General features: G+C 43.5%; 1 protein-coding gene across 2 annotated transcripts in view; it reads right to left on the bottom strand.

The window, feature by feature from the left end:
• The window catches only part of LOC133559489 (homeobox protein Meis1), a 232,265-nt gene that overhangs the window by 114,720 nt on the left and 97,982 nt on the right, over positions 1-19,563 (bottom strand). For both annotated transcript variants that reach the window (XM_061911307.1, XM_061911306.1), the window contains exon 8: positions 11,435-11,580. In XM_061911307.1, the coding sequence (XP_061767291.1) occupies positions 11,435-11,580 (146 nt within the window). The remainder of the gene's footprint in view (positions 1-11,434; positions 11,581-19,563) is intronic.

Raw genomic sequence — 19,563 nt, 5'->3', positions numbered from 1 at the left:
ACACGATGAACTCTACATAAATTTCTATATGACGTTGGATAACACTCCGGGAGCCGTCACTTTTTTGCGCTCCCTATCCTGGTACTTTCCTGGCCATTATCAGCCAGCCGACTCTTGTATCCTTGGGCAAGACACTTTACTCACCTGCTCCCAGTGCCACACCCACACTGGTTTAAATGTAACTTAGACATTGGGTTTCACTATTTAAAAGCGCATTGAGTCACTAGAGAAAAGCGCTATATGAATATAATTCACTTCACTTCATTGTTGGCTAAGCGGTGTGAAATCTGAATTGAACAATTAGCTAATCGCTAATGCGCCTAAATACACTACTTCCGGTTTGAAGGTCAAAATGTAAAAAAATCCATCAATCCATCCATCTTCTTCCGCTTATCCGAGGTCGGGTCGCGGAGGCCGCAGCCTAAGGAGGGAAACCCAGACCTTACTCTCCCCAGCCACTTCGTCCAGTTCTTCCCGGGGGATCCCGAGGCGTTCCCAGGCCTGCCAGTAGACATAGTCTTCATCCTGACCAGATGCCCGAACCACCTCATCTGGCTCCTTTCGATGTGGAGGAGCAGCGGCTTTACTTTGAGCGCCTCCCGGATGGCAGAGCTTCTCACCCTATCTGTAAGGGAGAGCCCCGCCACCCGGCGGAGGAAACTCATTTCGGCCGCTTGTACCTGTGATCTTATCCTTTCGGTCATTAACCAAAGCTCATGACCATAGGTGAGGATGGGAACGTAGATCGACCGGTAAATTGAGAGCTTTGGCTTTCGGCTCAGCTCCTTCTTCACCACAACGGATCGATACAGCGTCCGCATTACTGAAGACGCCGCACTGATCCGCTTGTCGATCTCACGATCCACTCTTCCCTCACTCGTGAACAAGACTCCTCCACTTGGGAGAGGGTCTCTTCCCCAACCCGCAGATGGCACTCCACCCTTTTCCGGACGAGAACAATGGACTCGGAATTGGAGGTGTTGATTCTCATCCCAGTCACTTCACACTCGGCTGAGAACCGATCCAGTGAGATCTGAATATCCCGGCCAGATGAAGCCATCAGGACCACATCATTTGCATAAAGCAGAGACCTAATCCTGCAGCCACCAAACCGGATCCCCTCAACGCCCTGACTGCGCCTAGAAACTCTGTCCATAAAAGTTATGAACAGAGTCGGTGGCAAAGGGCAGCCTTGGCGGAGTCCAACCCTCACTAAAAACTGTAAAAAAAAAAAAAAATGAAAAAAATAAAAAAAGTCTGATTTTGCTCACTACTGATTGAATGACAGAAAAAAAGTGGCTGTTGTGGTTATACGAAAGACCTGTAAGAGGCCACGGGGAAGACCCAGGACACGTTGGCAGGACAATCTCTCCCGGCTGGCTTGGGAACACCTCGGGATCCCCTGGGAGGAGCTGGACGAAGTGGCTGGGGAGAAGAGAGTCTGGGCTTCCCTGCTTAGGCTGCTGCCCCTGCGACCCGACCTCGGATAAGCGGAAGAAGATGGATGGATGTCATTAAAAAATACTCAAATCATGCCTAACCAAAGTGTAACAGTGTCTCCCTGCACACACACACCACCATTTGACTTAATATTGGTATACCCCTCCTCATACACAGTAGTGTAAACACACTCCAATTGATGTACTTACAGTTTCACTTTGTCAACATGACGCCTGCACGCTGCTGTGCAATGCTAATGTGAAATGCTAATGCTAAAGCGCTAGCCCGCGGTGTGAGCGTGACTTCTGGGGTTGGGTGAGTTCAAGTGTGAGTGGAAAGTTCAAGGCATGAAGTTTAAAAAAAAAAGACGGAGAAGAGGAGAGAGTAAGTGCCCGAGTGTGATCTTGTGGTCTTTCGCTGGAATCACAAGCCGCTCCTCGCCTCCGATGAATAATGACATATTTGTTTTTAAGAAACTCCGTCAAAGTGTCTCCACCACCCCGACTATGGCCAGCAGGCACGCCTCACTTGGAGCAGATGACACAGTGTGTGTGTGTGTGTGTGTGTGTGTGTGTGTGTGTGTATGTGTGTGTGTATGTGTGTGTGTGTGTGTGTGTGTGTGTGTGTGTGTGTGTGTGTGTGTGTGTGTGTGTGTGTGTGTGTGTTCTGGCAATGCTGACTTAATGGGGACATCGCTCTGTTTACACAGTCACCTTTAGGGGACTTCTGACGGTGTGGGGACCAAACCACAGGTCACCTAAAGGGAAACCTTTTTCAATGATAGTCAGATCCATTCTGAAGATGCCTAAGTGATTTGTAAGCTTTAGCCCATAAAACATGTTTACTGAAAAGTAAACATGCTTAACAGCTAATTTCAACTTTTGTTTTTTTAATGGTCCTCAGTAGTCACGAACGAATTTGTGTGAATTATGCAAAATGATTTGAATTTGGTCCCCATGAACCATATGAACTCTTTTTCCCCGAGGTCCTCAGTAAGAATGATCAGCACATTACTTCATTAAACCAATCCAGAGATTTAAAGACATGTATGAGCTAACTGGGCAGTGGAAATTTTACCTAAACAATTGTATGCCTCCACAACCTGTAGAAAGGGTGGTCCCCACAAGTACTGATCAAAAAAATGGTCCCCATTCTAAATAATAACCAATAACCAGTGTGTGTGTGTGTGTGTGTGTGTGTGTGTGTAACAGAGTGAGGTCCAGCATGGAGACTCCAAGAAAAAGATGAAGAAGACAAGAACGGAGAAGAATTTGACCAGGAAGAAGACAAAGGAGGAGGATGAGGAAAATGGAGAAAAAGTCAAGGAAGAGCAGAAAGAGGAAGAAGAAGACGATGACAAAGAAGAACAAGAAAAATAAGTCGGAAAAATGAGATTTGGCCTCCTAACCTGATCTGTGTTCGTAGCTAAAGTGCATGTAGCTTAAGAGTACATAACTAAAGCCTAGGTACTGTAACTGAAGTGCTCGTAGCTACAGCGTAGGTAGCTAAAGTGTACAAAAAAAAATAGTTTGTCGTGAAAGACTTTGTTGCTACAACGGTCGTCGCTGAAGCGTTCGTGTACAAAACGAAAGCACAAAAAGCTAAAATGTACAAAGCGAAAGCGTACGTCGCTAAAAGGTACGAAGCGAAAGCACATCTACCTTAAGTGTACATACCCAATACATTCATCACTAAAGTGTACGTCACAAAAGCGTACGAAGCGAAAGAGTACAAAGCTCAAACGTTGGTAGTGCAAGCGTTTGTCGCTGAAGCGTTCGCAACTAAAGTGGATGTTTGCTACAGCGTACGTCGTGAAAGTGTACGTAGTTTAAAGCTAAAGCCTTCGTGTATTAAGCGAAAGCGTACAAAGCTCAAACGTACGAGGCGACAGCACACTTACCTAAAGTGTTTGTAGCTAAAGTGTACAGAGCCAATGCGTTCGTCACAAAAGTATACGTCACAAAAGTGTACGAAGTGAAAAAGTACACAGTTATAACGTTGGTAGCGAAAGCGTACCTCGCTTAAGCGTACGAGGCAAAAGCGTTTGTCGCTGAAGCGTTCGCAACTAAAGTGTATGGTGGTATAGCGTACGTCGCAAAAGGGTTTGCCGCTAAAGTATTTTGTAGCTAAAGCTTTCATAGCTAAAGTGTTTATCCGTAAAGCGCTGTAGCTAACGTGTTGTTGCTAAAGCGGTCGTAGCTAATGCGGTCATAGTTAATGCGGTCGTAGCTAAGACAGTCGTATTTAAAGCGGTAAAAGCTAAAGCTGTCGAAGCTAAGGGGGTCGTAGTTAAAGCGGTCGTAGTAAAAGCAGTCAGTCGTAGTAAAAGCAGTCGCAGCTGAAGCGTTGTAGCTAAAAAGTTTGTAGCTTAAGCGGTCGTAGCTTAAGCGGTCGTAGCATAAGCAGTCGCAGCTAAAGTGTCGTAGATAAAGCGATCGTAGCTTAAGTGTCGCAGCTAAAGCGGTCGTAGCTAAAGCGGTTGTCACTACAGAGGTCGTCGCAAAAGTGCACGTCACTAAAGAGTTTTTCCCTAAAGCAGTCGTCGCTAAAGCGCACGTCACTAAAGAGTTTGTCCCTAAAGCTGTCGTCGCTAAAGTGGTTGTCGTTTAAGCGCACATCACTAAAGAGTATGTCCCCAAAGCAGTCGTTGCTAAGGCGGTTGTTGCTGAAGCATACGGCACGAAAGCGTATGTCATGAAAGCGTACGTCATGAAAGCGTTTGTCAATAAAGAGTTGGTCACCTAAGCGGTTGTCCCTAAAGCGGTCGTAGCTAAAGCGGTCGTTGCCAAAGTGGTCGTTGCCAAAGCGGTCGTTGCCAAAGCGGTTGTTGGTCACTAACGTTGTCGTTGCTAAAGCGTACGTCACGAAAGTGTACATCACTAAAGTGTACATCACGAAAGAGTTGGTCACTAAGGCGGTCGTTGCTAAAGCGGTTGTTGCTAAAGCGGTCGTCACGAAAGTGTACATCACGAAAGTGTACATCACGAAAGAGTTGGTCACTAAGGCGGTCGTTGCTAAAGCGGTCGTCACGAAAGTGTACATCACGAAAGAGTTGGTCACTAAAGCGGTCAATGCTAAAGCGTACGTCATTAAAGTGTACATCACGAAAGAGTTGGTTACTAAAGCGGTCATTGCTAAAGAGTACGTCATGAAAGTGTACATCACGAAAGAGTTGGTTACTAAAGCGGTCGTTTCTAAAGCGTACGTCACGAAAGTGTACATCACGAAAGAGTTGGTCACTAAAGCGGTCATTGCTAAAGAGTACGTCATGAAAGTGTACATCACGAAAGAGTTGGTCACTAAAGCGGTCGTTTCTAAAGCGTACGTCACGAAAGTGTACATCACGAAAGAGTTGGTTACTAAAGCGGTCATTGCTAAAGAGTACGTCATGAAAGTGTACATCACGAAAGAGTTGGTTACTAAAGCGGTCATTGCTAAAGAGTACGTCATGAAAGTGTACATCACGAAAGAGTTGGTTACTAAAGCGGTCGTTTCTAAAGCGTACGTCACGAAAGTGTACATCACGAAAGAGTTGGTCACTAAAGCGGTCATTGCTAAAGAGTACGTCATGAAAGTGTACATCACGAAAGAGTTGGTCACTAAAGCGGTCGTTTCTAAAGCGTACGTCACGAAAGTGTACATCACGAAAGAGTTGGTTACTAAAGCGGTCATTGCTAAAGAGTACGTCATGAAAGTGTACATCACGAAAGAGTTGGTTACTAAAGCGGTCATTGCTAAAGAGTACGTCATGAAAGTGTACATCACGAAAGAGTTGGTTACTAAAGCGGTCGTTTCTAAAGCGTACGTCACGAAAGTGTACATCACGAAAGAGTTGGTCACTAAAGCGGTCATTGCTAAAGAGTACGTCATGAAAGTGTACATCACGAAAGAGTTGGTCACTAAAGCGGTCGTTTCTAAAGCGTACGTCACGAAAGTGTACATCACGAAAGAGTTGGTTACTAAAGCGGTCATTGCTAAAGAGTACGTCATGAAAGTGTACATCACGAAAGAGTTGGTTACTAAAGCGGTCATTGCTAAAGAGTACGTCATGAAAGTGTACATCACGAAAGAGTTGGTTACTAAAGCGGTCGTTTCTAAAGCGTACGTCACGAAAGTGTACATCACGAAAGAGTTGGTCACTAAAGCGGTCATTGCTAAAGAGTACGTCATGAAAGTGTACATCACGAAAGAGTTGGTCACTAAAGCGGTCGTTTCTAAAGCGTACGTCACGAAAGTGTACATCACGAAAGAGTTGGTTACTAAAGCGGTCGTTTCTAAAGCGTACGTCATGAAAGTGTACATCACGAAAGAGTTGGTTACTAAAGCGGTCGTTTCTAAAGCGTACGTCATGAAAGTGTACATCACGAAAGAGTTGGTCACTAAAGCGGTCGTTTCTAAAGCGTACGTCATGAAAGTGTACATCACGAAAGAGTTGGTTACTAAAGCGGTCATTGCTAAAGAGTACGTCATGAAAGTGTACATCACGAAAGAGTTGGTTACTAAAGCGGTCATTGCTAAAGAGTACGTCATGAAAGTGTACATCACGAAAGAGTTGGTTACTAAAGCGGTCGTTTCTAAAGCGTACGTCACGAAAGTGTACATCACGAAAGAGTTGGTCACTAAAGCGGTCATTGCTAAAGAGTACGTCATGAAAGTGTACATCACGAAAGAGTTGGTCACTAAAGCGGTCGTTTCTAAAGCGTACGTCACGAAAGTGTACATCACGAAAGAGTTGGTTACTAAAGCGGTCATTGCTAAAGAGTACGTCATGAAAGTGTACATCACGAAAGAGTTGGTTACTAAAGCGGTCATTGCTAAAGAGTACGTCATGAAAGTGTACATCACGAAAGAGTTGGTTACTAAAGCGGTCGTTTCTAAAGCGTACGTCACGAAAGTGTACATCACGAAAGAGTTGGTCACTAAAGCGGTCATTGCTAAAGAGTACGTCATGAAAGTGTACATCACGAAAGAGTTGGTTACTAAAGCGGTCGTTTCTAAAGCGTACGTCACGAAAGTGTACATCACGAAAGAGTTGGTCACTAAAGCGGTCATTGCTAAAGAGTACGTCATGAAAGTGTACATCACGAAAGAGTTGGTCACTAAAGCGGTCGTTTCTAAAGCGTACGTCACGAAAGTGTACATCACGAAAGAGTTGGTTACTAAAGCGGTCGTTTCTAAAGCGTACGTCATGAAAGTGTACATCACGAAAGAGTTGGTTACTAAAGCGGTCGTTTCTAAAGCGTACGTCATGAAAGTGTACATCACGAAAGAGTTGGTCACTAAAGCGGTCGTTTCTAAAGCGTACGTCACGAAAGTGTACATCACGAAAAAGTTGGTTACTAAAGCGGTCATTGCTAAAGAGTACGTCATGAAAGTGTACATCACTAAAGAGTTTGTCCCTAAAGCTGTCGTCGCTAAAGTGGTTGTCGTTTAAGCGCACATCACTAAAGAGTATGTCCCCAAAGCAGTCGTTGCTAAGGCGGTTGTTGCTGAAGCATACGGCACGAAAGCGTATGTCATGAAAGCGTACGTCATGAAAGCGTTTGTCAATAAAGAGTTGGTCACCTAAGCGGTTGTCCCTAAAGCGGTCGTAGCTAAAGCGGTCGTTGCCAAAGTGGTCGTTGCCAAAGCGGTCGTTGCCAAAGCGGTTGTTGGTCACTAACGTTGTCGTTGCTAAAGCGTACGTCACGAAAGTGTACATCACTAAAGTGTACATCACGAAAGAGTTGGTCACTAAGGCGGTCGTTGCTAAAGCGGTTGTTGCTAAAGCGGTCGTCACGAAAGTGTACATCACGAAAGTGTACATCACGAAAGAGTTGGTCACTAAGGCGGTCGTTGCTAAAGCGGTCGTCACGAAAGTGTACATCACGAAAGAGTTGGTCACTAAAGCGGTCAATGCTAAAGCGTACGTCATTAAAGTGTACATCACGAAAGAGTTGGTCACTAAAGCGGTCGTTTCTAAAGCGTACGTCACGAAAGTGTACATCACGAAAGAGTTGGTTACTAAAGCGGTTGTCGCTAAAGCGCGCATCACTAAAGAGTTTGTCCCTTAAGCGGTCATTGCTAAAGCGGTCGTTCCTAAAGCGTACATCACGAAAGCGTTTGTCAATAAACAGTTGGTCACTAAAGCGGTCGTTGCTAAAGCGTACATTACGAAAGTGTTTGTCAATAAAGAGTTGGTCACTAAAGAGGTTGTTGCTAATGCGGCCGTTGCTAAAGCGTACGTCATGAAAGCTTTTGTCAATAAAGAGTTGGTCACTAAAGCGGTTGTCCCTAAAGCGGTCGCAGCTCAATCATCGTAGCTAAAGCGGTCGCGGCTAAAGTGGTCGCGGCTTAAGCGGCCGCGGCTAAAGTGTATGTAGCTGAAGCGTTAGTCGCTAAAGCGCACATCACGAAAGATTTTGTCCCTAAAACGGTCGTCATGAAGATATTGGTCACTAAAGCGGTTGTCCCTAAAGCGGTTGTTGCTAAAGCACTCGGTGCTAAAGCATCCATCCATCCATCCATTTTTCTACCGTTTATTCCCTTTCGGGGTCGCGGGGGACGCTGGCGCCTATCTCAGCTACAATCGGGCGGAAGGCGGGGTACACCCTGGACAAGTTGCAACCTCATCGCAGGGCCTAAAGTTGCTAAAGCAGTCGTTGCTAAAGCGTACGTCACGAAAGTGTACATCACGAAAGAGTTCGTTAGTAAGGCGGTCGTTGCTAAAGCAGTCGTTCCTAAAGCATGCAATACGAAAGTGTTTGTCAATAAAGAGTTGGTCGCTAAAGCGGTTGTCGCTAAAGCGGCCTTTACGAAAGTGTATGTCACTAAAGAGTAGATCACTAAAGCGGTTGTCGCTAAAGCGCGCATCACTAAAGAGTTTGTCCCTTAAGCTGTCATTGCTAAAGGGGTCGTTGCTAAAGCGGTCGTTCCTAAAGCGTACGTTGTGAAAGCTTTTGTCAATAAAGAGTTGGTCACTAAAGCGGTCGTTGCTAAAGCGTACGTTACGAAAGCGTTTGTCAATAAAGAATTGCTCACTAAAGCGGTTGTTGCTAAAGCCTACGTCATGAAAGTGTTTGTCAATAAAGAGTTGGTCACTAAAGCGGTCGTTGCTAAACCGTACGTTACGAAAGCGATTTTCAATAAAGAATTGGTCACAAAAGCGGTTGTTGCTAAAGCGGTCGTTACTAAAGCGTACATTACGAAAGCGTTTGTCAATAAAGAATTGGTCACTAAAGCGGTCATTGCTAAAGCGTACGTCAATAAAGAATGGTCACTAAAGCGGTTGTTGCTAAAGCGGTGGTTGCTAAAGCGTACGTCATGAAAGCGTTTGTTAATAAAGAGTTGGTCACTAAAGCGGTTGTTGCTAAAGCAGTCGTTGCTAAACCGTACGTCATGAAAGCGTTTGTCAATAAAGAGTTGGTCACTAAAGCGGTTGTTGCTAAAGTGGTCGTTGCTAAAGCGGTCGTTGCTAAGGCGTACGTCATGAAAGCGTACGTCATGAAAGCGTACGTCATGAAAGCGTTTGTCAATGAATAGTTGGTCACTAAAGCGGTCGTTGGTAAAGCGTACGTTACGAAAGCGTTTGTCATTAAAAAATTGGTCACTAAAGCGGTTGTTGCTAAAGCGGCCGTTGCTAAAGCGTACGTCATGAAAGCATTTGTCAATAAAGAGTTCGTCACTAAAGCGGTTGTCCCTAAAGCGGTCGCAGCTCAAACATCGTAGCTAAAGCGGTCGTGGCTAAAGCGGTCGCGGCTAAAGTGTATGTAGCTAAAGCGTTAGTCGCTAAAGCGCACATCACGAAAGATTTTGTCCCTAAAACGGTCGTCATGAAGATATTGGTCACTAAAGCGGTTGTCCCTAAAGCGGTTGTTGCTGAAGCAGTCGTTGCTAAAGCATCCATCCATCCATCCATTTTTCTACCGTTTATTCCCTTTCGGGGTCGCGGGGGACGCTGGCGCCTATCTCAGCTACAATCGGGCGGAAGGCGGTGTACACCCTGGACAAGTCGCAACCTCATCGCAGGGCCTAAAGTTGCTAAAGCAGTCGTTGCTAAAGCGTACGTCACGAAAGTGTACATCACGAAAGAGTTTGTTAGTAAGGCGGTTGTTCCTAAAGCATGCAATACGAAAATGTTTGTCAATAAAGAGTTGGTCACTAAAGCGGTTGTCGCTAAAGCGGCCTTTACGAAAGTGTATGTCACTAAAGAGTTGATCACTAAAGCGGTTGTCGCTAAAGCGCGCATCACTAAAGAGTTTGTCCCTTAAGCGGTCATTGCTAAAGGGGTCGTTGCTAAAGCGGTCGTTCCTAAAGCGTACGTTGTGAAAGCTTTTGTCAATAAAGAGTTGGTCACTAAAGCGGTCGTTGCTAAAGCGTACGTTACGAAAGCGTACGTTACGAAAGCGTTTGTCAATAAAGAATTGCTCACTAAAGCGGTTGTTGCTAAAGCCTACGTCATGAAAGTGTTTGTCAATAAAGAGTTGGTCGCTAAAGCGGGCATTGCTAAAGCGTACGTTACAAAAGCGTTTGTCAATAAAGAATCGGTCACTAAAGCGGTTGTTGCTAAAGCGGCCGTTGCTAAAGCGTACGTCATGAAAACGTTTTTCAATAAAGAGTTGGTCACTAAAGCGGTTGTTGCCAAAGCCATCATTGCTAAAGCGTACGTTACGAAAGCGTTTTTCAATAAAGAATTGGTCACAAAAGCAGTTGTTGCTAAAGCGGTCGTTACTAAAGCGTACGTCATGAAAGCGTTTGTCAATAAAGAATTGGTCACTAAAGCGGTCATTGCTAAAGCGTACGTCAATAAAGAATGTTCACTAAAGCGGTTGTTGCTAAAGCGTACGTCATGAAAGCGTTTGTTAATAAAGAGTTGGTCACTAAAGCAGTCGTTGCTAAAGCGTACGTCATGAAAGCGTTTGTCAATGAAGAGTTGGTCACTAAAGCGGTTGTTGCTAAAGCAGTCATTGCTAAAGCAGTCATTGCTAAAGCGTACGTCAATAAAGAATGGTCACTAAAGCGGTTGTTGCTAAAGCGGTGGTTGCTAAAGCGTACGTCATGAAAGCGTTTGTTAATAAAGAGTTGGTCACTAAAGCAGTCGTTGCTAAAGCGTACGTCATGAAAGCGTTTGTCAATGAAGAGTTGGTCACTAAAGCGGTTGTTGCTAAAGTGGTCATTGCTAAAGCGGTCGTTGCTAAAGCGTACGTCAATAAAGAATGGTCACTAAAGCGGTTGTTGCTAAAGCGGTGGTTGCTAAAGCGTACGTCATGAAAGCGTTTGTTAATAAAGAGTTGGTCACTAAAGCAGTCGTTGCTAAAGCGTACGTCATGAAAGCGTTTGACAATGAAGAGTTGGTCACTAAAGCGGACGTTGGTAAAGCGTACGTTACGAAAGCGTTTGTCATTAAAAAATTGGTCACTAAAGCGGTTGTTGCTAAAGCGGCCGTTGCTAAAGCGTACGACATGAAACCATTTGTCAATAAAGAGTTCGTCACTAAAGCCGTTGTTGCTAAAGCGGTCATTGCTAAAGCGTACGTTACAAAAGCGTTTGTCAATAAAGAATTGGTCACTAAAGCGGTTATTGCTAAAGCGGTCGTTGCTAAAGCGTATGTCATGAAAGCGTTTGTCAATAAAGAGTTGGTCACTAAAGTGGTTGTCCCTAAAGCGGTCGTTGCTAAAGAGTACGTCACTAAAGCTGTTGTAGCTTAAGCGGTTGTAGATAAAGCGGTTGTAGATAAAGCGGTCATTGCTAAAGCGGTCTTTGCTAAAGCGTACGTCATGAAAGCGTTTGTCAATAAAGAGTTGGTCACTAAAGCGGTTGTCCCTAAAGCGGTCGTTGCTAAAGCGGTCGTGACTAAAGCGGTTGTCCCTAAAGCGGTTGTAGCTAAAGCGGTTGTAGCTAAAGTGTTTGTAGCTAAAGTGTTTGTCCCTAAAGAGTTGGTCAGTAAAGAAGAGTTTGTGGCTAAAGTGTGGTTGGCTAAAGCGTTGGTAGTCAAAGATTGTGTGGGAGGACTCACCGTTAGATGCTGGAAGAGCCAGGCCCTCATGATGTTGGTGGCCACCTTGGGGAAGATGCCCCTCTTCTTGTTGCGCTTCTTCTCCTTATCCGGGTCGTCGTCGTCGCCCGTGCTCGGAGACGCCACACTGTTGTCCAGCCCGTCGCCTGCCAGGGAGGAAATGCAAAAGATGAGACGCCTTATTTTTGTTTGTTTACTCGCCGCTCCAAGGGAATAAATGCGATTTCAGGGGGAATTGTGCGGGGGCTTTTGTACGCCGACACAACAATGGGGGGAAAGTGAATGGCGGGGTGTGTGTGTGGGGGGGCGGCACTTTATGAAGGCATTGATTTTTAATACTTTTATAAATATCCCTTTCAACAAGAAGACGGCAGGCAGGAGGAGACGCACAAAGGACGTGTAAGGTCGCATTTCCCACGCAGAATTGAAAATGACGGAGGGATTTAGTCTTTATTATCCTGAGGGGGTTATGGAAGCCCCCGTTTTTGACTGGAGGTGGAAAGAGGAACACGGCGCCACAAAAGGACGGGGCTGCTTTTCATAACAATGGCGACCTGTTGGGCCCGGGATAAGGCGCCGTATCGAGGCCACCTCACCTGAGGGGAGGCGGCTTATATCTGCCTAATTGTCGCCGGGCGGGTGCTGGGAAAGGCGGTAAACAAGCGCCAAGCGATAAGTGACTCCATCGGCGTCGGGGAGAAGCGGCGCTGTTACTTATTGATCGGGCACAAAGCACTTCTAAAGCTGCGACGTCCCCCCCCCGCTAAACCCTCTCGATTCATCGATAATTAATAGGGATGTTGGCGCTAATCCGCTTGGAGATGACTTTTTTTTTTCTAGCCCCGCCACATCAATGGAATAATCAACGGCCTAAAAAAAAAAAAAACGGGCCTTTGCTCCCCATTACCTCGGGCAAAAGAATTCCTGAAAGCATGCCTGCGGGGCGCCTGAATTATAGACGCCATTAGCACGGAGCGCCTCGCCAAGATCCATACGCAACGGCGCCCGCGGAAGGCGTGTGTGCACGTAGCGAGGGGCTTTCCGAACGACGCCGAGGTGAATGCTTTGGGTTGTCGGTTTTCCGGCGTGGACTTGTTTCTTCAGCATTGTCCACACGTTTAAGTCAGGACTGAGGGAAGGCCAATCCAAAAGGTTGAGGGGGGCGGCTGTATATTGTAGCGTCCCAGAAGAGTTAGTGGTGCAAAAGGATTCTGGGTATTTGTTCTGTTGTGTTTATGAACTTAAATGTAGAATACATGTAGAATATATTTATATTATTCATATATTGTATGTTATATATCAGTGGTTCTCAACCTTTTTTGATTGATGTACCCCCTGTGAACATTTTTTTAATTGAAGTACCCCCTAATTAGAGCAAAGCATTTTTGGTTGAAAAAATGAGATAAAGAGGTAAAATACTGCACTTTGTCATCAGTTTCTGATTGATTAAGTTGTATAACAGTGCAAAATATTGCTCATTTGTAGTGGTCTTTCTTGAACTATTTGGAAAAAAAAGATATAAAAATAACCGAAAACTTGTTGAAAAATAAACAAGTGATTCAAGTATAAAAAAAGATTTCTACACATAGAAGTAAACATCAACTTAAAGTGCCCTCTTTGGGGATTATAAAAGAGATCCATCTGGATTCATGAATTTAATTCTAAACATTTCTTCACCAAAAAAAATCTATATTTATGGAACATGTCCACAAAAAAATTTAGCTGTCAGCACTGAATTGCATTGTTGTATTTTTTTTTCACAGTTTATCAACTTACATTCATATTTTGTTCAAGTATAATTCAATAAATATATTTATAAAGGATTTTTGAATTGTTGCTATTTTTAGAATATTTTTAAAAAAAAATCTCACGTACCCCTTGGCATACCTTCAAGTACCCCCAGGGGTACGCGTACCCCCATTTGAGAACCACTGTTATATATTATTCATTATTATTATTGTCTATTGTGAGCGACCTGTGGTGCTGAATTTCCCCCAGGGATCAATATAGTATTTTCTATTCTATTTCTATTCAATATTTTTCTATGTTGTGTTACAGTGCGGATGTTCTCCCGAAATGTGTTTTTGAAGTGAAGTACCGTATTTCCTTGAATTGCCGCAGGGCATACAGTATGCGCATGCCGGGTCAAACTCGCTTCCCAAAATAATTAGCGCATGCTTAGTATTACCGCCTGGTCAAACTCGTGACTTCACGAGTGACACTTCCCCTGTCATCATTTTCAAAAAGGAGGAGGCTGATTTCAATACCGGTAATTTGAAATTGCATAAAGGGAAGAAGATTAAGAGCTATCCAGTAGGATTTAAGGTCCAATCTTACATCACACTCAAATTTTTACGGCATACCTTTGGTAAGTGACGGAGTGAGAAGAGGTTTTAAAATAATTAGCGCATGCTTACTTTAACCGCATGCCTTTGGTAAGCGCAGGAGTGAGAAGAGGTTTTAAATTAATTAGCGCCCCGGCGGCAATTCAAGGAAATACGGTATATTTACATTTTATCTCTAGTGACTCGAAGCGCTTTACATAGTGAAACACAATATCTAAGTTACATTTAATCCAGTGTGGGTGGCACCGGGAGCAGGTGAGTAAAGTGTCTTGCCCAAGGACACAACGGCAGTGACTAGGATGACAGAAGCGGGGATCGTGTTAGGATGTTAGGTTGTCCTGAAATATTTGGAGGTAGTCCTCCCTTTTTCATTGTCCCATTGACTCTCTTTAAAGCATTGGCAGCAAAACAGGGCCCAAAGCATGATGCTACCGCCACCATGCTTGACGGTAGGCATGATGTTCCTGGGATTAAAGGTTTCACCTTTTATCATCCAAACTAGAGATGTCCGATAATGGGGTTTTTTTTGCCGATATCCGATATTCCAATACTGTCCAACTTTTAATCACCGATTCCGATATCAACCGATACCGATGTATACAGTCGTGGAATCAACACATTGTTATGTCTAATTTTGTTGTGAGGCCCCGTTGGATGCATTAAACAATGTAACAAGGTTTTCCTCCTCATGCTCTCCCTGAGAGAGCATGAGGAGGTTTAGGGGGCGGGGTTGAGGTGGGTTGGGGTGTATATTGTAGCGTCCCAGAAGAGTAAGTGCTGCAACGGGTTCTGGGTATTTGTTCTGTTGTGTTTATGTTGTGTTACGGTGCCGATGATGTCCCGAAATGTGTTTGTGAAGTGAAGTATATTTATATAGCGCTTTTTCTCTAGTGACTCAAAGCACTTTACATAGTGAAACCCAATATCTAAGTTAAATTTAATCCAGTGTGGGTGGCACCGAGAGCAGGTGGGTAAAATGTCTTTTCCCAAGGACACAGCGGCAGTGACTAGGATGGTGGATGCGGGGATCGAACCTGGAACCTTCAAGTTGCTGGCACGGCCGCTCTACCAACCGAGCTTTACCGACCGGTACAGCTCAGTTGGTAGGCCATTCTAAAAACTTCATTCTAGCCTGATTAAGCCATTCCTTTACCACTTTTGACGTGTGTTTGGGGGTCATTGTCTTGTCGGAACACCAGACTGCGCCCAAGAGCCAACCTCCGGGCTAATGATTTTAGGTTGTCCTGAGGAATTTGGAGGTAGTCCTCCCTTTTTCATTGTCCCATTTACTCTCTGTAAAGCATCAGTTCTATTGGCAGCAAAACAGGCCGAGAGCATAATACTCCCACCACCATGCTTGACGGTAGGTTTGATGTTCCTGGGATTAAAGGCCTCACCTTTTATCATCCAAAAAAGGAGGGTGAGGTGGGTGGGGTTTGTGGGGGGGAGGCGGGGTTTGGGTACCGGAGTCGGGGGGGAGAACGGTGTATATTGTAGCGTGCTGGAACAGTTAGTGCTGCAAGGGTATTTGTTCTGGCGATGACGACAGGATGACGACCTCATTGTGTGACGTTTTAATCAATAGTTTGATAAAAGACAACTAATAGCTTGTGTTCTTGTTTATATTTGCACAAATACTGTTATGGTCAAAAGTTTATATACACTCTAATTTTTTTGTGATAGAATAGAATAGAATAGATCTTTATTGTCATTCCCCCAGGGATCAATAAAGTACTTTCTATTATATTCTATTCTATTCTACAAGTACAACAAGATTGATTTTTTGGTACAAGTCCCGCTAAGAGCAGATATACGTTACAGGGAGACAAGACGGGACCGCCAACGTATCAGCCATTTTTACGGCGCCCCTTAAAAAGGTGAGAAAAGGGTAACATTGGGTGAGAGGAAGGAAAGTAAAAAAATATCAGTCCAAGGCTAGACCATCAGGAGGAGTCCAGACTAAGTCCAAGGAAAAAAACCTCACATAGCATGGCACACATATTAGACATAGTATGTGTATCACACCACTTGCAACAGAGGGAGGGGGTGGGTTTGAGGAGAATCGCTGCCGCTGTATAGCGCTGCTCAGCCATCCACAGCCCCAGAGGAATTAAACAGTGGTGAAGGCGTTGATTTCAAGGGTGGGGGTCATGTGTGTGTGTGTATACCCAAATAACTTTGGGAGGGATGATGAATGTTTTTGTATGCCTGAGGCCGATAAAGTTCAGCTACAGGTGTTGTTGACAAAAAGGGAGGTCAAAAGCGTCCATCTTTGAGGAGGCCTCAAAGATGGAGAATGTGAGCAACTGTGCTGGTTTAAAAGTATACATACAGCAATGTTAATATTTGGTTCCATGTCCCTTGGCAATAAGACACTTTTGGTAGCCATCCACAAGCTTCTGGCAGAATTTGACCACTCCTCTTGACAAAATTGGTGAAGTTCAGCCAAATGTGTTGGTTTTCTGACATGGACTTGTTTCTTCAGCATTGTCCACACGTTTAAGTCAGGACTTTGGGAAGGCCATTCCAAAACCTTAATTCTAGCCTGATTAAGCCATTCCTTTACCACTTCTGATGTGTTTTTGGGGTCATTGTCCTGTTGGAACACCCGACTGCGCCCAAGACCCAACCTCCGGACTGATGATGTTAGGTTGTCCTGAAGAATTTGGAGGTAATCCTCCTTTTTCATTGTCCAATTTACTCTCTGTGATAATGATAAATAAAAAAGGATTAATCGACTAAAAATACTGTGAGGGAGTGTTTTAAAGACAAATAAAATAAGTGTTCCGCCATGTTTGTTGTGCCGCTGGAAAAACAATCAGTCAATGAAACAATGTAACACAATCCTCAATTTTTCCAACTACGTTTCCCGCAGTGAGACCCAAAAAAAAAAAAAAGAAAAAAAAAAAGATGCAACTTGCAGATCCAACATAATTATATAAACACACAGCTGCTTTCTGCATTCAAAGATTTGACTCAGGAAATGGTTCCGACAACTTTGATTACATGGAACTCAAACTATATACGTTTATCGTGTCATGATAAACTAGAAAGTAGCGGCACAGAAACACCACATAGTTGCTCTAAAATTTAGGAAGCATCACACATCTTTCATTTTTTGTTTATTTTATATTATGATTATAAACTCAGGAAATATGTCCCTGACCACATGAGGACTTTGAATATGATCAATGTATGACCCTGTAACTACTTGGTATCTGATTGATACCCAATTTTGTGGTATCATCCGAAACTAAACATATAAACAGAAGATTATGTGATTATTACATTTTAACTGAAGTGTATATAGAACATGTTAAAAGAGAATGAAAGCAGATATTAACAGTAAATGAACAAGAAGATTAATGAGTCATTTTCTACCACTTGTCCTTAACAATGTTGACAAAATAATAGAATGGAAAATGACACAATATGTTACTGCATATGTCAGCAGCTAAATTAGGAGTCTTTGTTTGCTTACTTACTACTAAAGACAAGTTGTCTTGTACGTTCACTATTTTATTTAAGGACAAACTTGCAATAAGAAACATATGTTTGATATACTGTAAGATTTTTTGTTAAAATACAGCCAATAATGCAGGGGTGTCAAACTAATTTAAGGGGCCGCATGGAGGAAAATCCATTCCCAAGTGGGCCGGAATGGTAAAATCATGGCATGATAACTTCAAAATAAAGACAACTCCAGGTTGTTTACTTTGTTTTACTCTGGCCAAGAATAAAACAAGAACATTGTGAAAACGTACAAATCACAAATAATCCTCTGGGAAAAATTGTGAGGAAATTGGTGCAGTTTCAAAAACACAATAGGTTTAGACATGGTCTCAGTTTATCTACAAAGCCAGGATTAAACTTTAAGTCACAGTCTTTCTGGGATTGGACAAAAAACAACATGTGTACTCTTCGGGGTATCAAATACTTCCTTTGTAATGTCCACGTATCAATTCAGAGCTAACTCAGCAAACCATAAGAATCGGAGGTAAAACTATCCAAAAGGGTTAAGTTTTCTCACTATTTTTTCATACCTTAGTTGGTGCCTGTCGTGGCAGTAATCCTAGAAGCCGTTGGTAGAACACCTTATTTCACCGGTTTGGTCCATGTGTCGCCTCTAATGGCTCTGATATTCCGAACCGTTTTGGGTTCATAGAAAAAGGTTCTATCCATCTATTATTACTATCAATGTTATTATTATCGAAAAAGGACGACAACGAGGCATCATGCAATGTTAAAAGTTGATTTTCAAGACAAAAAATGATTTTCAAGGTAAAAGTTGATTTTCAAGACAAAAAAATAGATTATCCGAGTACTCGAGATATTACCGTGTATTCTTAAAACCCACACAAAGACATTATTGGGGAGTAGTGAAGCGAAGTGAATTATATTTATATAGTGCTTTTCTCAAAGTGACTCAAAGCGCTTTACATAGTGAAACCCAATATCCAATTTTTACATTTGAACCATTGTGGGTGCCACTGGGAGCAGGTGGGTAAAGTGTCTTGCCCAAGGACACAACGGCAGTGATTAGGATGGTGCAAGTGGGAATCGAACCTGCAACCCTCAAGTTGCTGGCATGGCCGCTCTACCAACCGAGCTATAAGGGTTGGTAGGGTGCCAAATAACAATGTGTTTGAAGCAGAAGACATAAAACGGCAGCTTTTAAGTTCCCACGCTTTACTTTGTACCTCTTGCTAGTCCTAACAGAATTGCTATTGTGACATCCAGTGGACAAATTTAGAACAGCAGTTTCTTTCATTCAAAAAAAAAAAAAAAATGCAACTCATTTTAATACTTGGCAAACTTGTCAAGTACCCGACAAGTTGAGTTTATACCAAAATGTTCTATTTTGGTTTCATCTGACCACATGACATTCTCCCAATCCTCTGCTGTATCATCCATGTATCCATTTTAGTATAAACTCAACTCGTCGTGTTTGGAGGAAGAAGAATACTGAGTCGCATCCCAAGAACACCACACCTACTGTGAAGCATGGGGGTGGAAACATCATGCTTTGGGGCTGTTTTTCTGCTAAGGAGACAGGACGATTGATCCGTGTTAAGGAAAGAATGAATGGGGCCATGTATCATGAGATTTTGAGCCAAAACCTCCTTCCATCAGTGAGAGCTTTGAATGGCTGACCAAATACTTATTTTCTACCATAATTTACAAATAAATTCTTTAAAATTCCTGCAATGTGAATTCCTGGATTTTTTTTCCACATTCTGTCTCTCACAGTTGAAGTGTACCTATGATGAAAATTACAGACTTCTGTCATCATTTTAAGTGGGAGAACTTGCACAATCGGTGGCTGACTAAATACCTTTTTGCACCACTGTATGTGCGCCAATCACTCCATCACAAAAAAGTAAGAGTGTTTGTAGACTTTTGACCACAACTGTATTTATGCATGATTGAAAGGTCACACGATGAGGTCGTCACTTGTTTTCTTACACTTTAACAAGAAACATTCTGGTGATCAGGCCTTTTACTCCCTTAAGAAATAATCAATCACGGCTCCCAATTAACCCATCCATTAACTGACGAATCAGGCCCAGTTCTCCCATGCCACATCGTTAGCCCCCTCCCAACCCACCCTCTCTCTCCCTGTAGCTGTTTCTGTGCGTCCGGCGGGTGGAAAGGCGGGGCCCCGGCTCAGGCCTTGTAATCTAAGAGCGGATTTTCATTGGAAGCAAATGCTTTCAATCCGCCGTAAAGACCGGCTCATGTTCAGCAAAGCCTACAATAACAAACCCAGGGGCTCGTCCCGTG

This window comes from Nerophis ophidion, linkage group LG09 (genome assembly GCF_033978795.1).
Source record: "Nerophis ophidion isolate RoL-2023_Sa linkage group LG09, RoL_Noph_v1.0, whole genome shotgun sequence".
NCBI classification, from domain to species: domain Eukaryota; kingdom Metazoa; phylum Chordata; class Actinopteri; order Syngnathiformes; family Syngnathidae; genus Nerophis; species Nerophis ophidion.
The sequence above is the reverse complement of the archived record's forward strand: the minus strand, read 5'-3'. Positions and strand labels throughout refer to the sequence as shown.